Source organism: Accipiter gentilis, chromosome 12 (assembly GCF_929443795.1).
Source record: "Accipiter gentilis chromosome 12, bAccGen1.1, whole genome shotgun sequence".
In the NCBI taxonomy this organism is placed as follows: Eukaryota; Metazoa; Chordata; class Aves; order Accipitriformes; family Accipitridae; genus Astur; species Astur gentilis.
Window position 1 is genome coordinate 2,918,985 of NC_064891.1, and position 24,075 is coordinate 2,943,059.

The 24,075-nt window shown below is 46.0% G+C and overlaps 1 protein-coding gene across 8 annotated transcripts in view; it reads left to right on the top strand.

The window, feature by feature from the left end:
• The first annotated feature begins 2,065 nt into the window (after positions 1-2,065).
• The window catches only part of HERC3 (HECT and RLD domain containing E3 ubiquitin protein ligase 3), a 50,147-nt gene continuing 28,137 nt past the window's right edge, over positions 2,066-24,075 (top strand). For 2 of the 8 annotated variants that reach the window (XM_049815107.1, XM_049815109.1), the window contains exons 1-5: positions 2,951-6,081; positions 7,182-7,439; positions 20,598-20,757; positions 22,217-22,293; positions 22,886-23,107. In XM_049815107.1, the coding sequence (XP_049671064.1) occupies positions 7,214-7,439; positions 20,598-20,757; positions 22,217-22,293; positions 22,886-23,107 (685 nt within the window). In that variant the 5' untranslated portion in view covers positions 2,951-6,081; positions 7,182-7,213. Of the gene's footprint in view, positions 2,166-2,787; positions 2,810-2,949; positions 6,082-7,181; positions 7,440-20,597; positions 20,758-22,216; positions 22,294-22,885; positions 23,108-24,075 lie in introns of those variants that run through there. The other 6 variants (XM_049815104.1, XM_049815101.1, XM_049815105.1 and 3 more) reach the window with 6 other exon arrangements.

A 24,075-nucleotide genomic window follows, 5' to 3' on the forward strand; every position in this document is an offset into this window, starting at 1 on the left:
GCAGATTTTGGCATCTCTGGATATCTTCAGACCTGATCTCTGGATGACCTAACCCATCAAGGAGCTACATGTTCTTCTGGTGAAGGTCCAACCTCGCCATGAGCCTGCCTAGGGCAGCCCTTAGCCAGCAGGGAGATGTGGACTCCAGCCTGACCACCCCCAGGTGAGGAAGACCCACGGTGGGATGAAACGTGAGCTTTTATGAAGAAATCCGCAGTGGTAGTGGCCTCCAGATGGAGCTGTGCACAGTGGAGTGCAGGGACAAAATGGGTTTATTTCGCTGTCTTTATTTAAAATTTTATCCTTTATGAAGCAGCAGCCCTGAAAGTTCTCCACGAAGCTGAAATGTAGCCAGTTAGAATTTGGTTTAAGCAAGAGACTCCTGGCTCCCTCAGGCAAATTGCAGGCTTTGCTCCCTCATCTACTTCCTTTTTTCGCTTTGTGTCTACCTTCCTCTCCTTGATTACTCAATCAGAAACAAACAGAGGAAACTGAGTGTAAAGAGAAACACTGACTGTTTTGCAAAGGTCTTCAGATGATGAAATAAATAAAACAAAACCAAAGGAAATATTTTTTCCTGTACGCTTTTAGTTATTCTAGAAGCTGCTTGTAGCACTGGTTAACTAAAAGCTATTACGCCACAGGTGTAATTTTACACTAGAGTAGCTCTTTTTACACTGAACATGCATGATCCATGCAAATACAGGTGAATTTTTAGCTGATACGTGACACGCTGCATGCTAAGTATGCAAACACTGCAAACTGCCACAGATATAACGTAAGGGAGGTGAATACTGTGGGCACTGGACTTGCTTTAGGGACCAGAATCTTCCCCCCACCCTAAGCCCTCGCAAACATCTCTGTGTGGTTTGCTGAAATATTGACTGTCATTTTGATGGTCTGCGAGGGATCCAGCTTGTGCATTGCTCTTGTGGCGTGCAGTCTTCTTCTAATGGATGGCGTTAAAATCAGAAAATGAGTACTTGGGAGTTACGTTAACTGCTTGCTCATCGGCCTCTTTTTCCCCCTCCTTCTCTCTACCACCAGGGATGTATCCTTTGACCACAAATATTTTCCTAAGGTTGAAACTTTATACAAAACACTTGAGTTCCTAAGCAAACAAGCCCATGGGGTGCCTAAAGGCCATGCAAAATGCAAATGAAAAAAAAGGAGAGGGGAAAGGAGCGGACCGTTGTTGTTAGTAAGTGCTATTTCATGCTTAACAAAACCAAGAGTCATTTGATACAGTGGAAAGCTGGCTTTCCCTTGAGACCTGCATTTAGAATAGCTTAAATTCTAAACTATTTGCATATGCTTAACTTTGTCCATGGATTTCTATTGTCTTCAGTGCAGCCACTGATCTGCTTTGCCTGCAAGGCCTGCCAAATCTCTGCAGTCACAACCCTCGGCCGCAGTTTGCGGCGTGAGCTGGTTATCCACAGCGCTCGCTTTGCCTCAGCTCCCGTGGCATTTCACCACCAGCGGGAAGGCGGGCATGCCGGATGACCCCCAAAGAGCTCTGACCCCGAGCAGCGCCCCGGCTTCAGGGAAAGGAGATTCCCTGCACACGCCTTCCTGGGGGACGAGGCAGAAACGGCAGCACAGCGTCCCCGAGGAAGCGCCGTCCCGTCCCCCCCCCATCCCCAGAGCAGGCTACAGTCGCCGCCAGACGCCCGCAGGCCGGGCGGGGGGTGGGGGGGGGGCGGGACGGGGAGCCGGCGGGTTCCCTCCTCACCGCTGCTCCGCCAGGCCGGCCAGGCAAACCCTCATCATCGGGAGCCGGGCCCGGCCCGGCCTGAGCGAGCCACGGCAGCCGCCCAGGGCGGGCGACGCCAGCCTGAAGCCGCCCCTCACGCTGCCTCGGGCCCGGCCCGCCGCCGGCCGGTGCCGCGGGCTGTTCGGGCGGTACGTGCCCCCCCGCGCCCGCCCCACAGGCCCGGGGAAAGCGCCGAGGCCGGCGGTGGGTAACGCACAACACGGATAACACGCAGGACAAGGGAAGCCACGCCACCGGCCGCCGGCGGCGACCCACCGACTGACAGGAGCGCCCGCCCCACCCCGCACTTCCCATTGGCCGCCCTGCGCCGTCACTCCCGCCGGCGGCGGCAGTATCAGGGGGCTGGACTTCCTCGTTGCCGTGGCGGCAGCGGCGGGGCCGGCGACAGGTGAGCGGCGGGCGGCAGCGGCGGTGTTGGCCGCCGGGGAAAGGGGGTTGGGGGTCGACGGCAGCTGCTCGCCCCGGGTCCCCTGCTCGGCGCGGTCAGAGCTCCGCTGGGCCGCGCCAGCCCTGAGACCGGACCCGTCGCGCTGGGGACGGGCCGGGCCTGGCCTGGCCTGGCCCGGCCCGGCCCGGCGCGGCGATGCGCCGCGCCGGGGGAAGGAGAGCCCAGCTCCCCGTCGGGGCCGCCGGTAGGGTTGCCGCCGGTCCTGGTACCGAAACGGCGTGTGTAGGGAGACGGGGCTGAAGGCAGCAGCGGCAGCGCGAGCGTGCGCGGAGCCCCGCCGCCGCTCCGCTCCGCTCGCCGCCCTCCCCAGCGCAGGACGCGCGTCCCCGGGCGGGGCCTCCCCGGGCCGGTGCGGGGAGCCGGGGGCGGCGGCGGCGGCGGCGGGGCTGCGGCAGGAGCCGGTCGGCGCTGCTGCTGCTGCTGCTGCTGAATCACCCGGCGCGGCTGGCTGCGGGCAGCGGGTTAGCTGCCGTGGGGTGCCGGCGCGAAGGGGCGGGCAGCGGGTGCCCGAGGCCGCTGCTGTCGGTCCCTGACGCCGGGGGTCGGTGTGACCGCCGGGCCCCGCGGGAAGCGCCGGTCTGCGGGTGGGAAGTGTGGAAGCCGAGAAGCCTGGGCCTGGGGTGAAGGCAGGGAGGTGTTCTTGCTGGGATTGTAAAATGGGGATGGTGTGGGTCTTGTTTAATTTTATTGATTTTGGGGATTTTTTGGGGGTTTCTTTTTTTTTTTTTAGAATGTTTTCGGTGGCGGCACCTCTTGCTGCGGGCATGTGGTTATACAATGGAAATGCTTTGTTTCTGCTTTTAACTCATTCACTGTTACGCCTTGCATTCTCTTGCTCTATAGCCTGGTCTACGTTGGACACTGAGTTGGAGCAAAATGAAGGCAGAATGAAGAAAGTGGGCTTGGAGGCTTAGAGTCAGAAAGAAGCAGTAAATTCATTATTGGGCAATGCTCGTAAAAGAAGCACATTAGCTAGCTGAAATCTCACAAACAACAGGCAAGGAAAAAACTTGTTTATTCATGCCCTGCCAGTTGCCACATCTCTTTGTTTAGAGAGCATTCAGCCTTGAGTGTTGCTTGTTGCAAGCACAATATCTACTTACCTAACTTTCTCAGAAAGGGTGCAGTTGTGGTCGCAGCTATGGCTTTAGAATATGTTTGCGTGATTGTGTGAAGAGACTGTGTATGTCATGATAGTTATTAAAAAGAAAGAAAAGAAAAAAAAAAGGCAATATAAAACACATCCTGGTATGATCTTACATGTAGCATTATTATTTTACCAAACCACAGGGATTGTCTTCTCACCAAAGGATATGTACTTAGTATGTCAGCTGAGCCTTATTGTAGCAGAGGGTGGATCTTCTACCCACAATAGTTTTCTTCAAAATATGCCCCACAGTGTAAGGCTTTCCTGTCTCTAGCTGTGCTGTATACATCCTTTGCTGATTTGATGTTGAATTATTCCTGGAATGTCAGGGTTTGAGGATGTTGTGTTATATCCTTCCCTGGTTTTTTTTGTTTTTTTTTTGTTATGTATGGGGAGTCTCTGCAAATGACCATCTTTACTGCATTGCATCTGTTCTTATCTCTAAAACGTGAATACCAAGCTGGCTGTGCGAAGAACAGGAATAAGTGATGTGGTTGGGTACTGCAGCTCTTGCGCTTTTTGCAATCCAATTTTTAAAAGGGGCTGGGAACTTTAATGCCCTAACTGATGCATTTAAAGAAAAACACCTTCCCTAAGGGTTTGTCCTCTGAAGATAAAAATTTGACTTTTTTAAGGCGTATTTAGCTGAGTGCTAGGAATAACTAGTCACCTTTTAAATTTCAGTTAAGTGAATATAAACCATATCTATATTTTTTATATATGTGTGTGTGTATGTGCAGTTACATGTCTGTGTTAGTGCCTGCCCACACTAGAAACTTTTTATATAATTGTTTTAGTATAAGGAGGGTATGCAGCTTGTAGAGGTAGTTTGCAGTATAACATGCATTTCTAATTCCTCCACTAATGTCAGAGAAGAGTAACTGCCTTAACCAGATTGGAAACGGAGCATGAAATTGTCATTTGAAGCCTTGTTATGTTTCAGGACACAGCTCCTACTTGTACATGTGATGTATTAAGACTTGCAGCAGCTTTTCGGGGTGGGGGTGGGAACCAAACATCAAACCAGTTGTGGTTTAAAAAAATGTGCTATGTCTTCAAAATAAGTAATTTAAAAATGTGGCTCACCAGGCCATTGGAATCTATGTTTAGCTGTGCCTGTACGCTCAGATGGAAAGTGGCTATGTTGCTTTTCACTCTTGAGTGGGAAGTGCTGTTCTGTCCCCTTGGAATAGGGCTGCACAGGGATTTCTCAGCAAAATGTTTGGAGGATGGGAGGTGGGATTCAAGGGAGGTGCTTTAAAAAGACTAACCAGAAATCTAGTTGAGACCAGATTTTCTAAATGGTCTGGCATGGGCTCATTGTCAGTCATAGGGTTTGTTAAACTTCAGGGTGCTTCAGAAAATCTGGCCACTAGCATGGATGAGGGTTGAACTCTTCTGTAATATCACCCTAGTGTGCATGTGAGTTACTGGGAGTCTGAACTCTTCTTGTTTTAAATAGTGCCTTACCTGGAGGAAAAACCATCTCTTACCAATCACTTTGCATCCCCCTGCCCATTACAGCAACTTCTTGTGTGGAATATGAACACAAGGAAAGTAATTAAAGTATTTTTAGCATTTTAAATTAAATTAGCACTAGGAAAGATGACTGTAGTCTATGGGGAGCGGACTGTTCAGGAACTGTTTTAGAAAGATATCCCAAATTAATATTTAGCTCATGTTGTACAATGTCATTGTAGTTCAAGTTGTATACTAGGGAAATCTTTTCAGCTGAGAGGCAACATCCACTTATGCTAGCAGGGAATGTGATCTTTGGATCTTCAGGTTTGCTGCTATTGTGCTGCTTATATCTTTGTAACAAGGTAATTCCCCAGGCTGAGAGAAATGGCAGTCCCAGATTTCTGCTGTTTCAGATGTCAGGTTTGAAATGATCCCCTGCCTTAGCGTTGCCACCTTCAGGGTGTTGCTTATGCTGGTTTTTTTCGAGACAGAACACGAAGTTCACTAAATATAGCAGTTGTGTCATTTAAAGCACATGCACACACTTCAATTTTACTGTGTCCCACGGCATTCCTATTCTTAGCATAGGAAATAGTGTAGCTAGTGTAGAGGGCATCTTCCATGGGGCTTTTGTGCTGAGGGCGGTCAAGTACAGAGTATACCCAGTGACTGATTTAACAACTGGACAGAGCCTTGTAACCTGCTTTTTCCTCTGGGTGCTTTGGAGCTGGCCAGTGATAAGCATACGTGTGGATGTGAGTGAACTGAGTTATGCTATAAAGGAGCAAAGGCTGTTAGAGGTAAATGGGATTCATAGCATGCTTTAGAGCCACTAATAAGAGATCGTAGTAAACAGTTTGTGGTAGGAAATTGCACCACTGGTGAGCTACAACTGGAAAATCCAATCCTCTCCCTCCCCCATCCAGCTCAGCCCTGCCTCAGTGGAAGGGACCACACCTGATTGTGTGACCACAGCTGACAGGCAAGGATAGTGGGGTATGAGATGAACACCTGTTGCGTAGGGCTTAGATTAGGAAAGGCTTTATTGCTAATACCTAGAGCTTGAATTAGCACCAGGCTTTGGAAACAAACTGAATGAATGTGTTTCCTATCTGCTCAGAGTGGGAGAAGGAATCTTGTTTCCTTGCGGAATCTCTGGTGCTTCAAGGGTTACCTTTTGCTTTTCAGTGCTGTGCTGAGGTAGTAAGTGCTGCTGCTGTAAATTGCCTTGGCTTAAAACTTGGCATGGTGAGTCATAAGACTTGATGTCTTGGATCTTTCATTTTCTTCTCTTCTTTCCTCTTCCCTTGACAAAAAAAAAGCTTTAATTGGTTTCTGGTTCAAGCACAGGAGTTCTCAATGTCTTACTAGTATAGCATGTTTAACAAATAACCCAAACCTGTTGAGATTAGGAGTGACAAGGGAGCGTTACTAAAATCTTTCACATGCTTCTTCTGGAATGAGACCAGCTTCCATCCCCCCAGCTTTTGTGTGTTAGCATCCTGTTGTCATTATTGAGTTCAGGCTGAGTAATTCCTTGGGCCTCTGATATTGCTGTGGTTTTTTTCCCCTTCCCATGTTACCCCACTCTCTGAAATCCTTGACTTTCACTGAGCACAGCACAAAAGATAACACCTGACTGCTGGCGAGTTGCATCAATGTTATCTGCCCATTGCTGTTGGGCCAAGCTGTCAGTATGCTGTTCCATGTGAACTGCTGTGTCTTGGGGAAATTCTTGCTGCAGTTTAGGGATGCGTGCATGTGTATGTGCATGTACTTGGGTTGTAAGAATGTGTTCAGTTGAGCGAAATACTTCTTAATCTGGATTTATCAGAAATAATACTGTTCTGCATTGGCCAGTACACCGCAAATACCTATGCCAGTCTGTTCAGAACTAGTTTGACCACCTTTGAGATAATTTTTAAAGATTTCTTTAAGCAGTAGTCCCAAATATGACACTATAACTGTAAAAGTTCAGGTTTGGACCCATTATTCTTAAAAAAAGGGCATTACAGTTGGTTGGCAGAGTTTGGTTTTCAAAGCAGGGTGGTCTGGTGGTCTTGCTGAAATAAAAACTCAGGTCTGCTGGTTTTCAGAATGCTTCTACCACGTTAAAGATGGAGATGGCCAAGGCACAAAGGTGCTGACTCGGTACCTGAGCTATCTCAGTTCCTCTTTGTCTGTGTAATGGTGGAAATCTCTTTACCATCAGTCCACAAGCCTGACAGTCATGCAGGAAATGCCTTTTTTGGTTGTTTCCACCTCCTGCTCTGAGCAGCTTATCTCTGTAGGATCACTTGGTGAGTACTTGCTTCACTTGCACTCCTTCCCCTGTTTCTCTTGCCCAGGAAGGATACATGACTTGCTGAAAAGAGAGAAAATGCTATGCTGGGGATACTCGTCTTTTGGACAACCTGGGATAGGTAGCAACCTCCAGGTCATCATTCCTGAGCCACAAGTGTATGGATTCATTCATGACAGAAATGTCAAGGAGGTGGCATGTGGAGGAAACCACTCTGTGTTCCTGTTGGAAGATGGGGAAGTGTATACCTGTGGCTTGAACACCAAAGGCCAACTGGGGCACGACTGTGAAGGAAGCAAGCCAGGTAAGTCAGTTTTTTATATGCACTTCAAACTGTCTTGGGGCTTGATCATGGAAGCTGCTTTGTGTTGATTGCTCAGGAGCTGGAGCAGCTAACAGCTGAAGATCATGTGTAATAGCTGAATAATATTTGCTGGCTCTGGAAAGCTAAAGCTGAGCAGCATGGGTGGGGAGACAGGTCTGCATAGCTTGTCTGGGAAATGTATCAAAACAGACAAGTGCAGATGGTCTCAGGGCAGATTTTCTTATTTGGCATTATGTTGCCTTTTTATAAATGGGAAGAGAGGGCTGTGAGTCACAAGTGTCTTCTGCTTTGTCTTTCCAATTGTACTGCATCCTTATGTCTACTCTTGTTCAGTTATTGGGAATTTTATCATTTACCTCAAAGAGAATAGATCTGTACTGAGTATAGTTGTGGAGAACAACTTACTTTTGGCCAAGAGAGTTTATAAACTTTGTTTTCCCCTCTTGGAAATACCTTGCTGACTTGTGCCTTCTCCCCTCTGTGCTTTCTTAATCTAGAAGGTCACTGTAGCCTTGTGTTCCCCAGACTCAGACTATGTTTTCTTCATTGTGTTCTAACAGGCAGAACCTGTGTGTGCAGAACCACAAGCTGCTAATGCCTCTCCTTTCCAGGGTGAGGGAGTGGTTTAATTGTGTATTGTTATTCTGAGAAATCCTGTAGCCTTTCTTATGGGCTTTCTTTTGAATGTTGGCCTTCCAAATCACTTTCCATTAACTTCTTGGTTTTGACATGTGGTAAAGATACAGGTATTTCTGTTCTTTAATAAAATAAAAATCCCTCTGTGTGTAATTAGAGCAGTAAGACACCATCATTCCTCAAACTGCAGGCTACCCCCTGTAGGACTTGGGGCTTCTGTAGCATACCTTATTATTGCATGACAGAGATGAGATGTGTACAAAATACCCAGTTTCCCATGTAGTATGTGTAAATCTGACCTGACTGATTCCACTATTCCTTTTTTCTGTTGGTGTGTCTCTTGTCTCTTTCTTTCAAACATGAGGTGATAGATGTGGGATGCTGGATGTCTGTGATGCTGGATTAGAGGAGTTGACCTTGAATCTGGCCTCTCTTGCTTTTCCTAAAAGTGGTTTCCACATGATTACTAAAAGAGGTTGGGATTATCAGAAGTGCTTAAGTAGTCTCTGTGCACAACCACTGTTCATCTTCTGAGGACTTGTAAACCTAGGCCCTTGAATTAATGAGATGCTTAGTAAAAGGAAGCCAAGCCTAGTGAATATTCCACCTGACCCGATGAGGATAGTTTGTCCTGCAAGTCCCCTGATTAGCTGTGTGGCTTTAGTGCAGAGGCCCCAGAAGTTCACTACTATTCCGAGTGCTGTTAAAGATGTATACTGAGAAGCATCTTTGTGCTAGCCTGCTCTTTGCCCATAAAATAAAGCAAGCATAAGATGATAATGAAAATGGAGGCTTCACAGCAAGTAGAAGGATCAGAGCTGGAAATAGAGTTCATGAATCCTGAATGCTGAAGTGTAGACTTCTAGAAACTAGGTAATCCTGCCTTCTGCTAGGGCTCTAGAAGAGGGACAGCCTGAGATTTGGAAATAGAAATAAAAAGTTCTTTGGGTTTGATCCCAAGTGCCCTTCTACCCTTTAAATTAAGGGACTGTTACCAAGATGTGACACCAACTTGCAGTTATTATGAAAAAGGTTCTGCAGTGCTGCTCTCTGAGGAGCCTGTGACCATCCTTGAGAAACCATATTTCTCTACTGACACCAGCACTACTGGCTGTGCCTGCAATGGGGTTTCTGCTGGTTGGGGCAGGTGGGAGGGGTGTGTTGTGAAGTAAGGAACAGCTGCTCTTAGCGCATGGTGAACAGCCACAGCAGTCGTAGCAGTAAACTGGTGGAGGGTCCCATCCAACATGCTGCTTTGTGTGGGTCTGCTTTGGCTTGCAGCGATGGGAACTGAATTTCTTAGTTCTCCTTTGCAAATAGGAATAAGAAGAACCAAGGCCGCCTCTTTTACCCCCACCTCCCCTGCATGGGATAAAGATGACCTTACACCTTCTGTATAGAAAGGTATATCAAAGATCATCTTTCATATTCTGTTAGTTGTGGACCTATGAATAAAGCCATGTCTGGTAGGAAGTGAGGATATATGTGTGGGGCATAGGGTCCTGAGCTGTTAAAGGTAAAGATGATGTGGAGAAGGCTGCCAGCAGTTGTTTGAGGGAGAGAATGGGACAAATGCCTGGAACTGGGAGTCCTGCAGCTGCATCTCTTCACACTGCCCTGTCCAGCTGAGGCCTCTTGGTTTTGTTGCCTTATGGTTTGATTCTGCCTAGCCTGTGAGGGCAGCTGAAAGTGGCAGACCTCTGCCCAGCTCTGGAAGTGAGCTGCTGCTGCTGCTCCTGGGGGAGGCTGTGACACAAGACTGATTGTCCCCTCCAGGCAGCCTCTGGAGAGCCCCCTCTGGACTTCAGAAATGCTTACTGTGGCCTGCAGAGTGACTTGGTTGTGGTTGAGAGTAACATCACGACATGAAAATAGGCAGGGGGTCTTGGAACCTTTTGAAGGATGTATAAAAATGCTGGATGACTTCAGAGGGGTGGAGTTATCTCCTTCCTGCTGCCCAGGTCTGTGCTTGTAAGAGGAAACTCCCTTTTACTGCTCTCACTTGTTTTCTGTGTGTGTATGTGAGGCTTATGCTGCCACCATGCTAAAAAGCTTCAATTAGTGTTTTCAGAATGTGTGATAATGTTGTTTATCCAGACGTGGTTGTTTCCCAGGATGATGTCTGCTTGTGAATAAAATTCTGGGACTTTGCAATGCACTGAACATGGATCTAACCCTGTTCTCCTTGAAAAGCTTGCAGGTTTTTCTAATATTTTCTAATGGCTTCCAGTGGAGGAAGAGTTGTTGTATTTGCAGTGAGCCCTTTTGAAGACTTTTTTTCCTCCCTTTCTTCCCTTACTATGTATTCCAGATAACTATTTTTTCTCTTGTTCTGCTGCCCATTTACATCTATCTGTAGTAGTAGGATTCAATTTTGCTTCTCGTTCATGCTACTCACAAAAATGTCAAACAGTGGCATAGAAGTGTGTTTCAGTAATTCCTCTTGGAGTCCTTTGGAGGGTACCTTTTGAAATGAAAGAAATTTGTTAATTAAAAAGCTGTGTTTACTGTCATATCATCTGAGCTTTGTGGATGTAATACAGAGACAGGATAGTGACTATTGAAGTGATTCTTGTGGCTCTCCACTCTAGGGAACAGAAATTACTGGGGGAGTACATGTCACTGAGTCAATAGAGGTTTATTTTCTGGAAGTGCCCTTTCCTTGCATTTTACACTGTGGTCATAAAATTCATATTTAAGATGAGATATTTATCCTAGCTAAAAGAACATTCCTTTTGACTAAAAGCTAACAGCCTGTAATTGTTTCCAACTCCCCACTTCTGCATTAAGGTAATACTCCCATTCCTATGGGCTCCACCAAGAACCATCTCCCCATGTTGTCATGCTATTTACTGTCTCATTCCTTCTTTGAAAGGTGGTTAGCAAGCTACCTGAGGAGTCCATCCCTCTCAGGGATGGATACCTGGCTTGTAATATTGAAATGATTGTTTTTCCTCACCTTCCCCCCACCCCCAAAACAGTCTGTTGTTTGTGTCTGCAGTCACTTGGCAGGAATGCAGAGGGGGAGACACTGTCTCAGTGTTCATACCACAACCATATTTAATAAAATAGGACATGACCTGTCCTAATTTTCAGTTGTGTTATTACGCACTTGGAGTCCCCAGAGCCTCAGGTAATACCTTAGGAGAAGTAACTCAGTGATCTTAGTTGTGAAGTATTGAGCCTACTGCAGGTTTCCATGCTTGGGTCCATAAGTGTCTAACTGTAGTGCTGCTTGGCAGCCTGTGAGCTCTAAACAACCAGCAGCTGTGTGGGCTGTACACACCACCTAAGTTCAGCCAAGCATGTTTCTGTACTGGAAGCAGAAGGTCCAAAACTAAAGCTCCTGCTGGAGAGGGTCCCACCATCAAAAAGAAGAGTGATGAAGCCATCCTTATCTCCACAGGAAATCCCTTTGATTCATGAGCCCATCACTTTGCTATGAGCTTGCTGGCCAGGTTGAACTGAGGCTGGCCATTATCCAGAGCAGCTGAGCTCTTGAAACTGGTCACAAACTCACCAGCCTGCCCTTCTTCCAAAACTGGTCTCTGCATGCTGCCAAACATTCCAGGGGACAACATGAGTCTGACAAAATGATAAATGTGGGCAATAGGGGAAGCTAGGGCATCCTTAACAGAGACTGTGTTTTGCTACCTGTAGGCATGACTGAGCTAATTTTTTCCCTGGGAAAGTATTTGCCACGATAAGAATACATGTCTCATTTGCTGTGGAAATGTTACTGTGAGCTGCCCCTGAGCCATTGGAGCACATTTGGGAGGTGACAGAAGATTCCAGTGACCAAAGATCAGCATTAGGAGCTGGAGGAGGCAGTAGTGCAACTGGGGAAAAAGCACACTGAGGTATCAGGAGACTGTGGCAAGGACTACATAGGGAGGGCTTCACACACTGGGATGCAGAAAGGACATCCAATGGGTTTAGAAATCCAGAGTGGTTGCTTCAGTCCCCATGGATTCCATCTTAAGTTTAATTTGGCAACACAAACCTGACCTTGCTCTATGTGCCATCCCAGGGGACTAATAAATGCCAGCTTGTTTTGAAAGGCTGCCCTGTATTACTGAAAGCCTTCAGAAGTGACTGCACTGCTCACCCAAGAAGCAGAGTATAGCCTCACCTGGACTTGCTGTATGACCACAGACAGAAAAAACATGCATGTCTTGGAGCTGAAGTTCTATGCCTTTAGAAATGTATGCATGTGGCCTGTCTTGCCATAATATGTTCCTAAGACCCTGTCAGTCATAGCTTGCCTGCAAAGTCATGAAAAAATGTAAGTGTGAAACAGTTTATTTTACGTGCTCACACACATATCTTTCCAGAGATGGAAAAAAGCCAGCCTTCCGATGGGGGCACAGACTGCCCAGGGAGTCCAACAAGGGTCCCAGTTCACTGTCAGGTTTGCCAAGCTGCCAAATGTACCATCTCCCTGCTAACATGGGTAGTATTATCAAAAACATTTGACAATTACTACTTTGTTGACCTCCCACCCCTTCCTCACATCAAAATATGAGGGGTTTTAGTGGTTGGTATACATTTGTTTTAATTTCCAGAGCATCACGACACCATTATTCATTCCTTGGAAAAGATGGAGCACTGCTTTGGGATGAAGGGTGAAGTTTATTCTTGATATTGTCTTCAGTAACTGATGAATAAAACCAGTCAAATAGAGCTTAATAGGCACAATTATATACAGAGCAATAGGGAAGGGCTGAAGGAGTTATGTAATACAGTGTTTTAACATGTCATAAAACTTTCAAAAAAGAAACCAAACTCCCCAATTTCCAAGAAGTACGTGCTGACCGAGTCTTTTATTTCTGAAGCCATCAGCTGTCTCAAAAAAGCAACAATGCTTGCAAGTAATTTATCAGTTCTCTGTATCTCGTGGAGTTCTGATTTTCATTGCTCTCTTCTGTCTGCTTTAACTCATGGATCTCAACATAAACAGACATATCAAGGTTTGACTTCTTTTGGTCTTAACCTTGTTCGCTCTCTTCATAAAATACACATTGGACCAAAGAATGAGGTCCAGGCAAGAGGCCTTCAGGACAGCCCTTCTCTGAATGGTGACAGGCCTGGTTCCCAGGCGTGCTCTTGTGTTTTCTTACCTGTCTATGGTTCACAGGGACACTCCAGCAAAAGTTGAAGACAGGTGCTATATGTTTCTGTAACTCAGATTTCTGACAGTGCATTTAGCTTGAAGGTTTGGAAATGGCAGTAAAGCTGGGCCAAGGATGAAACCCCTTGAAAAACTCACCTTCAGTCCATAGGTTCGCTATTTATAAACAGGGCTCATACTTTGTCCCCACAGTGTTGGGAAGCTCTACAAGATCTTCAGTGTCTGCAACTGTGGGAAGCACAAAGTGCTCACTTATATGCCACTGATTAGAATGCACAGGCAATGAATAATTAATTAGCTTTCCTACTCCTAGTAAGTTTGTCAGAGAGTTGGTACACCTCTTTATGTATAGCTTCCAGCTGCTCGCAAGACAGGCAGTTGCTAGAGGATATGGCAGAACCCTTCAGCCATATGTGTGCCGGGACGTACACGAACAGCACCAGATGGCTTCTACTGTCTGAAAACGACATAGGGAAGCTATCAGCTCTGAGGTTACACCTTCAGTGGCAAAATCTGGATTTCTTCACTGGTGAGAAGAAGCTGTGGCTTGGAAGAGTTTCAAGTGATTTCAGTCTGCTTGGACACCTGGCCAAAATTCCTCATTGCCTCCCCAGCTTGACAATAAGCAACTCAGAGCATTTGCTCATCTTGGTTGTTGCTGTCTGCTGGGAAAGTGCTCACAGACTCCCTAAGATAGGTGTCTTACTAGCTTGCCCAGGTAAGAAAGAGGTAGTGGTAGAAACATGGGAAGGGAGAAACAACTGTTGGCAAGAAATTCCTCTGGGTTAAATGCTAGCAGCTGGCAAGTCTGAGGACAGATGAGCCAATTTCTTTGCATTGCCATGCTTGTTAATATAGTCAGCATCCACACTGAGGATGCCTGAGCATTGTGCAACCAAGATCTAAAAATCAGAAGTATGAGATACAACATTTTAATGCACAAGGCAGCTGAATATTTAATCAGACACCAATAGCAACCTAAACTTCACCCATATGGTCTTTCTGTTCTCTGCGTACTGAAAAGCCTTAATTCTTACAGGAAGGGAGCTGAGCTCTCTCCTTTTGGAGACGAATTACGCCTACACATTAAGCTATCTAACAAGGTGACACTAACAGCATTAGCACTTACGGAAGCCTGATCTAACAGCGAAAAATGCCATGAAAAACCTGCTGCTGCCTTCAACAGGTACTATAAGAAAATGAGAAAAACGCCATGGCCCAAACTTATCAGTCACCAGCTTTTCATTAAACCACAGTACAAAAAGCAAGTAAACAACAGTGGATCACCAAACTCCCTGACAAGAGTTTTTATACCTGAAGTAGGAAACTTCAGCTGACTGATGATTCCCCAGTCTCTGCTGGCACATCCTGGAGGTGTTTCTGCATATGGACATCCTGGCTATATTTCTAGGCTGTGATGAGCTTCATGATTTCAGTCCTAATGAAGTCAGCTGAGCATTAAAACATGTCTGAGTGTTTTAATGAAACTGGAAAGAGGAAAAGATAAAAACAAAGTGCAGCAACTGAAATGCTTGCAATTGAAACTGTGCTAAGAGGGAAGTACACCCAAGATTTCTCCCTCCCCTTATGAAGGTTTCTCCTTATTTTGTCAGTATAACTTCAACAATGTCTTAGCTATTCAATGCTTTTACCACTATTAGCAGCATGAGTACACTCACCAACTTTTCCAGGAAACATCATCTCCAGTGGAAGTGTGATTCTGTCCCTTGGAAACTTCTAACTGGGGAAGGGAAAATCATGCTGTTTGTCAGGGCCTTTTTACCTCTTCCTCTCTCCTTTAAAGCCCCCAAGAATGAGCCTCTGATTTCCGTCTGCGCTTTTAACTCGGATCACCTAGGTGTCTCGTGCTCAGAGCTGCCATGGACAACATCTGGAGTCTGGGACTGGGAGAAAGAAATCAGACTCTATAAACCACTTCAGCAAAATACGGACTTTCTGAAGCTATCAGGTGCTTTTGAAAACATGATCTAACCCAGCCAGCTAAAACTGCTCCTGTGGCTTCACTCACACCACCTCTGCAGGCTGTGGTTTGTCAGCAGTAACACCAGAGGACAGCTCACAGGGAGGAGCTGAGGAATGAAGGATGGTTTCAGGAACGCACCTTCGTGACCGCAGACAGTCTCTGCCATGGCCAGGCATATGACACACACAACACGTAGGCAGTTGGAACTGCCCTGCCCAACACCAGCCCCACAATTTTGCCACCACTACCCTCCTCCTCCTTGCCGAGCCTCTCTGAGAAGGCATTACATGCTTGTGTCTTACGTTCAGACTACATGAGACTACTGCACATGAGGGTGTGGGAAACATTGTGCTCTGGCACCTGCACAGCACAAGACTGCAGGAGCAAACCCCATGGGGAGACCACATTCCTGCTGTAGACAGCTACCCTTGCTTTCTGCCTGCTCTTCTTACCCATGTATGGCAGCCCACCTTATTCTCAGACTTCTCTTAGTATCGGGCAAAAGCTTTGAAGTATGGAGCAAGCGAACGCTTATATCAGTATGTAACCTCTGACTTTGGACAAATGACGCTTACTATGTCCATCAAGGAGGCTGGGTTTTACAAGTCCAGTTCACCAATCTTGAGGTCTTCCTTTCATGAACTTCATGAACTGCTGCTATGCTTGCAGCAGAAAGCAGACTAGTACCATGTGTAGCCTGATCAGAGACTGATGACAGCAGCACTGAAGCTGATAAGGCTCTGATAATTTGGTTACAAAGGAGGAAATGTAGACACAGAGTAGACTTACTGAACAAAAAATAGAGGGGGGGAAGACGGTAAAGGACAGCGGACAGACCAAAGCAGGTGACATTCCCAGCAATGCTGTTGGTCACGTGGGTGGGAACGCTGTCCGTAGGTCAAGGCTGAGAACCTCCAAGTAACAGAGACAATGATTCTGCAGTCCCCTTTCATCCACAAACACTAGTGACACTTGTTGACTGCTTCCTTGCACAACGTGTACAGTACTGCTCATTAATTTATTTAGCATGGCTGCTCACAGGCTTAAGTCTGAGAGAGGCTGGTTTAGTTATTAGCACTGCCTTCACTTTGTAAAGCTGCCTGTGGTCGTGTCAAGGCAGGAATGTAAGAGCAAGAAGTGAGAGGCCACAGTGACACCCCGGGGTGTCACTTCGCATACGCTTTGCCAGCTACTCCCCCTCACAGCTGTGAAAGCAGACACCTACCCTGAGAGATCAACCCCCTTCCTCAGACATAGCCATAGAAAGCCTTTTACTTCCCCACATCACTGCCTTTTGTCTAGGGGACACAGCCTCTCTGAGCACTTGTCTGAGGCGCCATAGGCAGACTGGCATGGGCACAGCCAGCTGGAGAAGGCTCTCGGAAAGGACTGGGCAGGCAGGGAAGGCTTTAGTCCGACAAGCATCAGCTGGCAGCGGGAAGAATCCACCTTCAGACCATGGAGGTAAACAAGTAAGGGCAGCTCTTTCAAAGAGGGAAGACACCAAGACTTGTGAAAGACACGCAGGAAAAATGTATGTTCAGGAAACGCAGGAGAGAGAGAGCCTGTTTTCCTCTTCAGGTTACTGCAGAGAGCTGTAAAGGTGGTTGCTTGGCCAGGCTTGCTGGCCACTGGCAGCACAGAAGCTGCGGCTGGGCTGTGACTGCTGAGCAACCCCCGAGGTCCACCATGCATGCTCTGGCAAATGCCATGGCTCCAGGACACCAACTCCAGCGTGGGCAAGATGTGCTAGACCTTGGGGGGACATGCTGAGGATGGTCGTCAGAGGTGGAAGGAGGAATCGGGGAGGTGGGTGCGTAGATACTGGATTTGATGTACTGGTACTACACAGCGCAAAGCTGTATTTCTTCTGCCTGAGAAATCCCAAGCAAAACCACAGCAATCTTGAGACCTGTGACAAAGGTCGATGGCAGCTCTGCCCTTCAAGACAAGGGACATTAAAATGGTCCCTCATGTCCTCAGTAAAATAGGCTGTACCGATTCTAAAAAACCAGTATCTTGCTTCCCTGGGCTCACCCTTGTTTTCACCCCTCAAAGTGAAATCAAGAGAGAAGCCTGGTGGTTGTAATAATACATATGTTCTTAGGAGACGGCACTTCAGAGTTACATCTGACCAACACATTACAGCTGTTTCAGGCTTGGACTATAAATTTCTTTACTGACAAGAAACCAGATTTCTACTGTTTTAGGCTCTCCTAAAGAGACGTATCTCTCCCCAGTTTAGGATCTCCTAATCCTGCAGTCTCAGAGAGTATTGGTAGAAGTCAGTTCTCATGATCCAGACCACGCAAATTTTAAAACAGCCCACAGTAAATATCTGGCATATTCAGAGCCCTCAGCCAACCAATTCAACACAACGCATGCATATTTAAGATATCTAAGGGAAAGCACTTCCTTTGATTTTATTTCTCATTTGACCATATACATACTGTTCCTGAACGAAGTAATTTTAGAATCCAGCCTTCTAATTCTGAAACCTAAAATCATCCTGAAGCTCAAATTGCACCAATTCAGCTGAGATGTACGCACCATAACGCAAGTCCATGTTGCTGGATGTTGCTGCAGTCGCTAGTGGAGGCATAACAACCTCAAATAGGTTGGTCAGATCCTGTGAGCGATCAAAGGAGGGAAAGGGATGGGTACAAATGAACATACCAAACTCTGCAAGGCGTGGCCAGTTTAATAATCTGACTCTTTTTACAAATAACATTTACAATAGGTGCTGAAACATGACCTGTGTCCTAATCCTTCCTTTATTATTTTTCCAGTTTAAAGTCAGCTGCTGCAGGCTGGGACCGAAGGCCTGACTCTGCAAGGGCCTCACTGTCCCCCAGATGGCTCCATCCCTCCCCACAGATCCCTCAGCACACTTGTTTCCTGGCACATCCTCCCAGGCTTTGGCAGGACTGATGCCTACAAGCATGGCTGCCGTGCCTCTACTACATCTTTTACAGCATGTGGCTCTGCTTTGGGATTATAGAGAAAAATGTGATGAATGCAGAGCAGGACTGTCCCAGACCACAGCACTTGGGAAGTGTTGCAGTAGTTGCATGCTGAGCCTCGGCTCCATGCCCAAACAGGGGGACAAAACTGTCTCAGATCCTCTCTGAACAGCCTGCTTAGTGGAACCTCCTGGAGTTACTGCTGTAACTGTCCTGTTCTTTTTTTTACTTGTTTCTCTCCTCCTGCAAAGAGGAGGAAGGCAGGGGGAACTAACTACCCATTCTCCTGCCACTGTCATCACACCTGTGAGCAGCTCTCAACCTTACCTATTCCATGCAGCACCCATACCTCCTTGTCTGCAACTTGCTCACTTCCACAGCTGCTTCCAACAAACATAAGCCCTGCCACCTCTCTTCCTCCTCCTGAGCAACCAAGGACTCCTGGCTGACTTCTCAGCCACCAGGAAGAGGCTGAAAGAGGAAGATCTATACAGACTGTCCTTGCAACCAGGTCGTGCATCTGAATTCTCAGCTGTTACAGGGTTTATGATTAACAGGCACGCTGCAGTGAGCACCAAGGTCTCTCTCTGGTTACTGTAACCCTGTGCTGAAGTTCAGGACAAGTGGATTTATGTTTGAAAAGAAAGGCCACTGAGTTCAGAGAAATCCAGGGGATCTGGATCATGTAGTATTTTTTTGTTTTGGTGGGTTTTTTTCCTGCTTTTTGAAAGAGATTGTACATAGTGATGATATTTCTAGTCCTGCAGCTGTGAGCAGATAGATTCCACAATGCACGCAGAAGCAGTGCTACTCTGCGTGTTTGCATCCAGACAGGAAATTTAGTAAAAAAGCATGGTTTTGTCTGCTGTGTGTTACCAGAGGAAAGGTTCGAGGCAAATTTGGCGCCAGATGTTTTCCTATAACACCTTTGAGACACTGATTACCAAACCTGTCTGTGTCTTTGCATAGGCTTGGCAGTGGGACTGGGTGAAATCAGTCCTGCTGGAAAGATCTGCAGGGCAAAGGGTGTTATTAGATGGCAGGGCTAAACGATGGCTGGACAGCAGGTAGACCCAGTCTCAAGCCCTCCTAGATGTTTGTGTGCTTATTACTTGTAAACTGCACCTCCATTGCCATTAATTATTTCAAGTGAAAGGAAGCGTATGTTCAGGTAGCATTTTCCTCTGTTAGAATACTACTTATTTAAATAATTGTCACCTTTCTCTTCCATAGCATCCATTAGGGATTCTTCTCCTCATTTTCTGACTCCCAGACTTAGAAGGCAAGCCCTCCTAGGGGTGCCTTCCTTTTAAACTAGTTTAAGACATTTAGATTGATCGGTATGCAGGTTTTGGTGCTAAGTATGATAATGATTTTTGGATGTCCTTGATGTGGGTTATCATTTTCACAGAATTACATGTAACTACCCTTCCCTCCCATGTCGCATGCAAGTGGGACTTAAATAAAACTGATCACTGCCTTGTAGCTTACAGGGTGCAATCTTTCTTCATCCACCTGAAACATTTGTATTTATTCAGGGAAGAAAAAAGAAAACTAACTTTGCTTCTGTCTGGCTTGTGGTGAGTTTTTCCATCAGATGTGTGGCATTTCCAATGTTTTATTGTAAAACAAGACTTTTTCATGTCCATTTGTAAAAACTCTGTGTAATGAATAAGATTTGGTTTTTGATGTTGTAAGAGTACTTGTCAAACCTACTTCAGTTGCCTGACATGATGTAATGATGAAAAGTCACTTGTGGGTGATCTTCCAGAGGACTGAGTGATTTTTTTCTTTCTTTTATCTCTCCGTAAGGCCTTCTTACTTTGCTTCCTTTTCATAGGACTTTTTTATGAGTGTCTGACAGTGGCAGTAATAGGTTGATAGGTTCAAACCTGTTCCAAGCTTAGCACAGGGGATGTCATACCACATACGCTTTCATGCATCAAGCAATAAAGCAAGGGGCTGATGGGTTGATTAGCTTTGTGGATGATTCGTCTTCATTGGGAATGAGAGCTGTGGAAGGTCAAATGGGTTTTACAGGTTCTGCCAACTTCTGGGTCCTGGCTGATCCCCACATCAAAACTGAGTGAGAAAACTTCAAGTCTGGGAAGTCTGGTTATTCCTAAATAACCTGATAGGTTTCCCTGTATCTGAGAGGCTGTCTGTGTGTAGACCATCATTGTGCTTGGGAGCATGTACCTGCCTTTCTCCTATGATTTGCAGACCAGGCTTTCAGAAGAGCTCAGCAGCTACATGGTTGCAGTAAAGCCTGGTGCTTTCCTCTTGTAGGAAGTGTTTTCAAACTAGATTGGGGGTCAGTGCACCCATCCGAATGGCTTTGCATACAAATTTGCCCAGACCTAATGTTTGCATGTCACTATGAGATGAATCCTGTGACCGGAGAGGCTTTCTGTTTTCCTCAGAGCAAATTGGAGCCTTGGCCGGACAGCACATCGTGCATGTGGCCTGCGGAGAGTCTCACAGCGTGGCGCTCAGCGACCAGGGCCAGCTCTTCTCCTGGGGCGCCGGCAGTGATGGGCAGTTGGGCCTCACCACTATAGAAGATGCAGTGACAGTACCAAGGTAAATTTTTAACAGGTTCAGGTTTCCTTAAGGCACCTTCTTGGAGGTGATACGTCAAGGGTTGCTCGCCTTCCAGGCTGGAGTTGGTGGGAGTGTTGCTTTCTCTTGGAGGGGCAGTAATCAAGCACTTCTCATGTAAGGATGTAAGGGTGATTCCTCCTCCATTTCCATACTGTACTGGTCCTCCCTGAGCCCCCCTGGGACTCGGACAAGTCCTCAGGAGGTTTGGGCAGGATGGGCCTTCTGCCCATGGGTGCTTGGGGCATGGAAAAGAGAATAGGAGGGTGCTCGACTTCCTCAATGAAAAATGCCACTGTGTTTTGTACAGAGCAAGGAGGTGCACGAGGGAGGACCCAAAAATAGAAATGCTGTGTGTGATACCTGTCTCTATTCCAGTTCCTAGGAAGTCCTCTGAGATAGAAGATACATTTCAAGAACAAGAAAAAAATACATGGCTGTGTGAACTGGCACTTCAGCACTGAAACTGTTTTGCAGTGTTGCCTGTTAGCAGCAAAGCTACTAAACCGGCCTACTGCAATTCTGAATAGTGAAAGTTGCTCAGAAACTTTAGGGTAGTGCTCAGTTTTCTTAACTTACTCATTTAATGCAGCTTACCTGTGTCAGAGCACTAATAGGGTTAAGTGCAAGGTCATGTAGATTGTGGCAGTGGGAGAGGCCAGTGGCAGACACCAAGAGTCCTCCATCCGAAGCAGTTCAGAGATGATAGGTCTCAGCTTATTACCATAATAAAGATAACTGGTCCCTTTGTACTTCATGGTGTTGTTTCATGCTACAATAATAACAGATGTAGTCTGTCTCTTGTTTGATCTGCCACTGCAGATCCAGTGCAGAGCAAAAGTTTGGTACGTCTGTGTAGGGTGGCTGTCATTGTTGAAACAGTATTTAAAGGAAGAGTTTCAGTCACAAAACATTAATGTTTGAGCTGAAGGGCTCTGTAGGAAGACAGTCCTTAACTTGCAGGTGGCTCTGATATAAGAGGACAGGCTCACACATCAATGTGATAGCACCATTTAAAAATAACATCTTTGTGAAATAACTTGAACCTTTGACATGCTATTCTCTGTACAAAGCACTGAAGAGGTTTTGGTGCTGTAACTCATAGGAACTGCTAGGCCCCTGACAGCATGAAAAATGTCGATGCCTGAAAAAGAATATTGAGAGAGACACCAAGAACCAACTATTTTCACCATTTCCAGATGGCTGGATTCAGCATTATAGCAGAAAACGTAGTTGGAGTTAGTAGTCAAGTGTTGAAAGGTCTCCACAGATTTGCATGTTATGTATGGATCTGTATCACCTTTAAGACTCCGTTCCTCAGTCTCAAAACCATAGGTTACATGTATGTGTGGAACGAATATCTGAATGGAAATCATAATTTCGACCTAAGGTGATACTGCATTTGTGGACACTTATTCTAAAACAGTGTCATCTTCTTCAGGTTGATAAAGAAATTGAACCAACAGACAATACTGCAGGTTTCCTGTGGAAATTGGCATTGCCTGGCTTTGGCAGCAGGTACTGTAACATTCATTATTTATTACCAAGATTTGTGCTGTTATTTTGCACAGTGTCCAAGATTGCATATTTCTGCGTAATAAACCTAGGATGTCCCTGTCCCAACTGCTTTCAGGACAAATGGGAGGCTATGAAATGGATCAGGTACCATGAATATTGAAGAAGAGCTTTGCCAATAGTGTCAAGAAGGACAATGTTACACACAGGCCACCCACTGTCTCACCGGTGAATGATGGCAGGAACACTTAAAAGCTTTCCATCTTGATGTAGAAAAATGTGTGTAATTAATTTCTTTGTGTTGAAATTATCTTTGGCTATTAGTCGTCTGTATGCAACATGTGGACCATTCTTTGTTATGCTGTTTAAGTTACAGCAGTTTGATGTTGTATTTTGCACTTAGTTGCACATCTGTTTATTTTCCTGGTGACTTCAGACCGGGACTTTATTTTAGCAGAGAATATCTTCCTTGATTTTTTCATCATAAGGCTTTGGTGTGAGCAAAGCCCTCAGCACCCATTCTTGTTCAATTTGACAAACTTGCTTTTCTGTTGACCAGCTTTTACTCACTGTTCTCTTTCTTTCCTTGTTTCAGATGGCCAGTTCTTCACATGGGGGCAGAACAGTTATGGTCAGCTGGGCTTGGGCAAAGAATGTCCCTCCCAAGCCAGTCCACAACGTGTCAAGTCTCTTGATGGGATCCCTTTGGCTCAGGTTGCGGCAGGTGGAGCCCACAGTTTTGCCCTCTCTCTCTCAGGAGCTGTGTTTGGCTGGGGAAAGAACAGCTCAGGACAGCTGGGACTAAGTGATGAACGAGGTATTAAATTTATGCTCCTAGATGAAAGAAGGATGGACTTTTTTGGCCTAGTGTCTCTTTTTGCATTGACAGTATGTTTTTACTGAGCGGATATGTAACCCTCAGCAACTCCTCTTGGGAGTAGAGGGCAGAGGAACAGTCTCTGATGGACTCTACAGGGTTTTCATAGTTAGTAGGAACAGAAACACTTTTTTTTTTTCCCCTTGTGGTTGTTAGTGGAAGTGTGGAAGGTCAAAAGAAAAGATCTTTCAAATGTGTCAGCATGCAGGCATTGAAGGAAGTGCTCATATTCTTTCTTCCTCTTCTCAAAAATGCTTTGTCCATGTGTCCCTATGTGCCCATGGTGTGGAGCAAAGGCTGTCCCTGCAGAACAGCAGGCTGACCTCATCCCCTTGTTTGCCAGCAAACTTTTGACTGGTGGGCATCTGTATGCTACAAAATGATGGCAGCAGAGAGTATTTCAGTATTGTAAAATGTTGTCTACTTTGTTGTACAATTTTCCAGACACACAGGGCCAATGGTAGTTTTTTTCAGGTGGCTGTGTTCAGTGAAGCCTAGCCATCAACAGACTTGAAGATAGGTTTATAAATGAGGCTGAAGAGTGGATATGACATTACCACTAGTCTGAAAAGCCCAGATCTCCTCTGCTTGTTGTTAACACATTCTTAACTTTTTGCAAAAGCAAGTGAAAGATTTTCCTTGGACCTTCAAATCAACCACTTCATCATTTTCTGCATAGTTCCCGAGTATCTCTAAGTATCTAGGCAAGTTACTGAGTGTGGATGTGATACCTAGCATGCACGGATAATTTATTTTGCATGGGTAAGTACATGAGATGTATGTATTTGTAAATGTTGTGTTGCATAATGTCGTAGCATATAAACACTGTATTTTGCAAGAGAAAAGTGTTACCTCACATTTTGTGTACCTAGTATGGAATGATGCACTTTGACAACCCAGCCTACCAA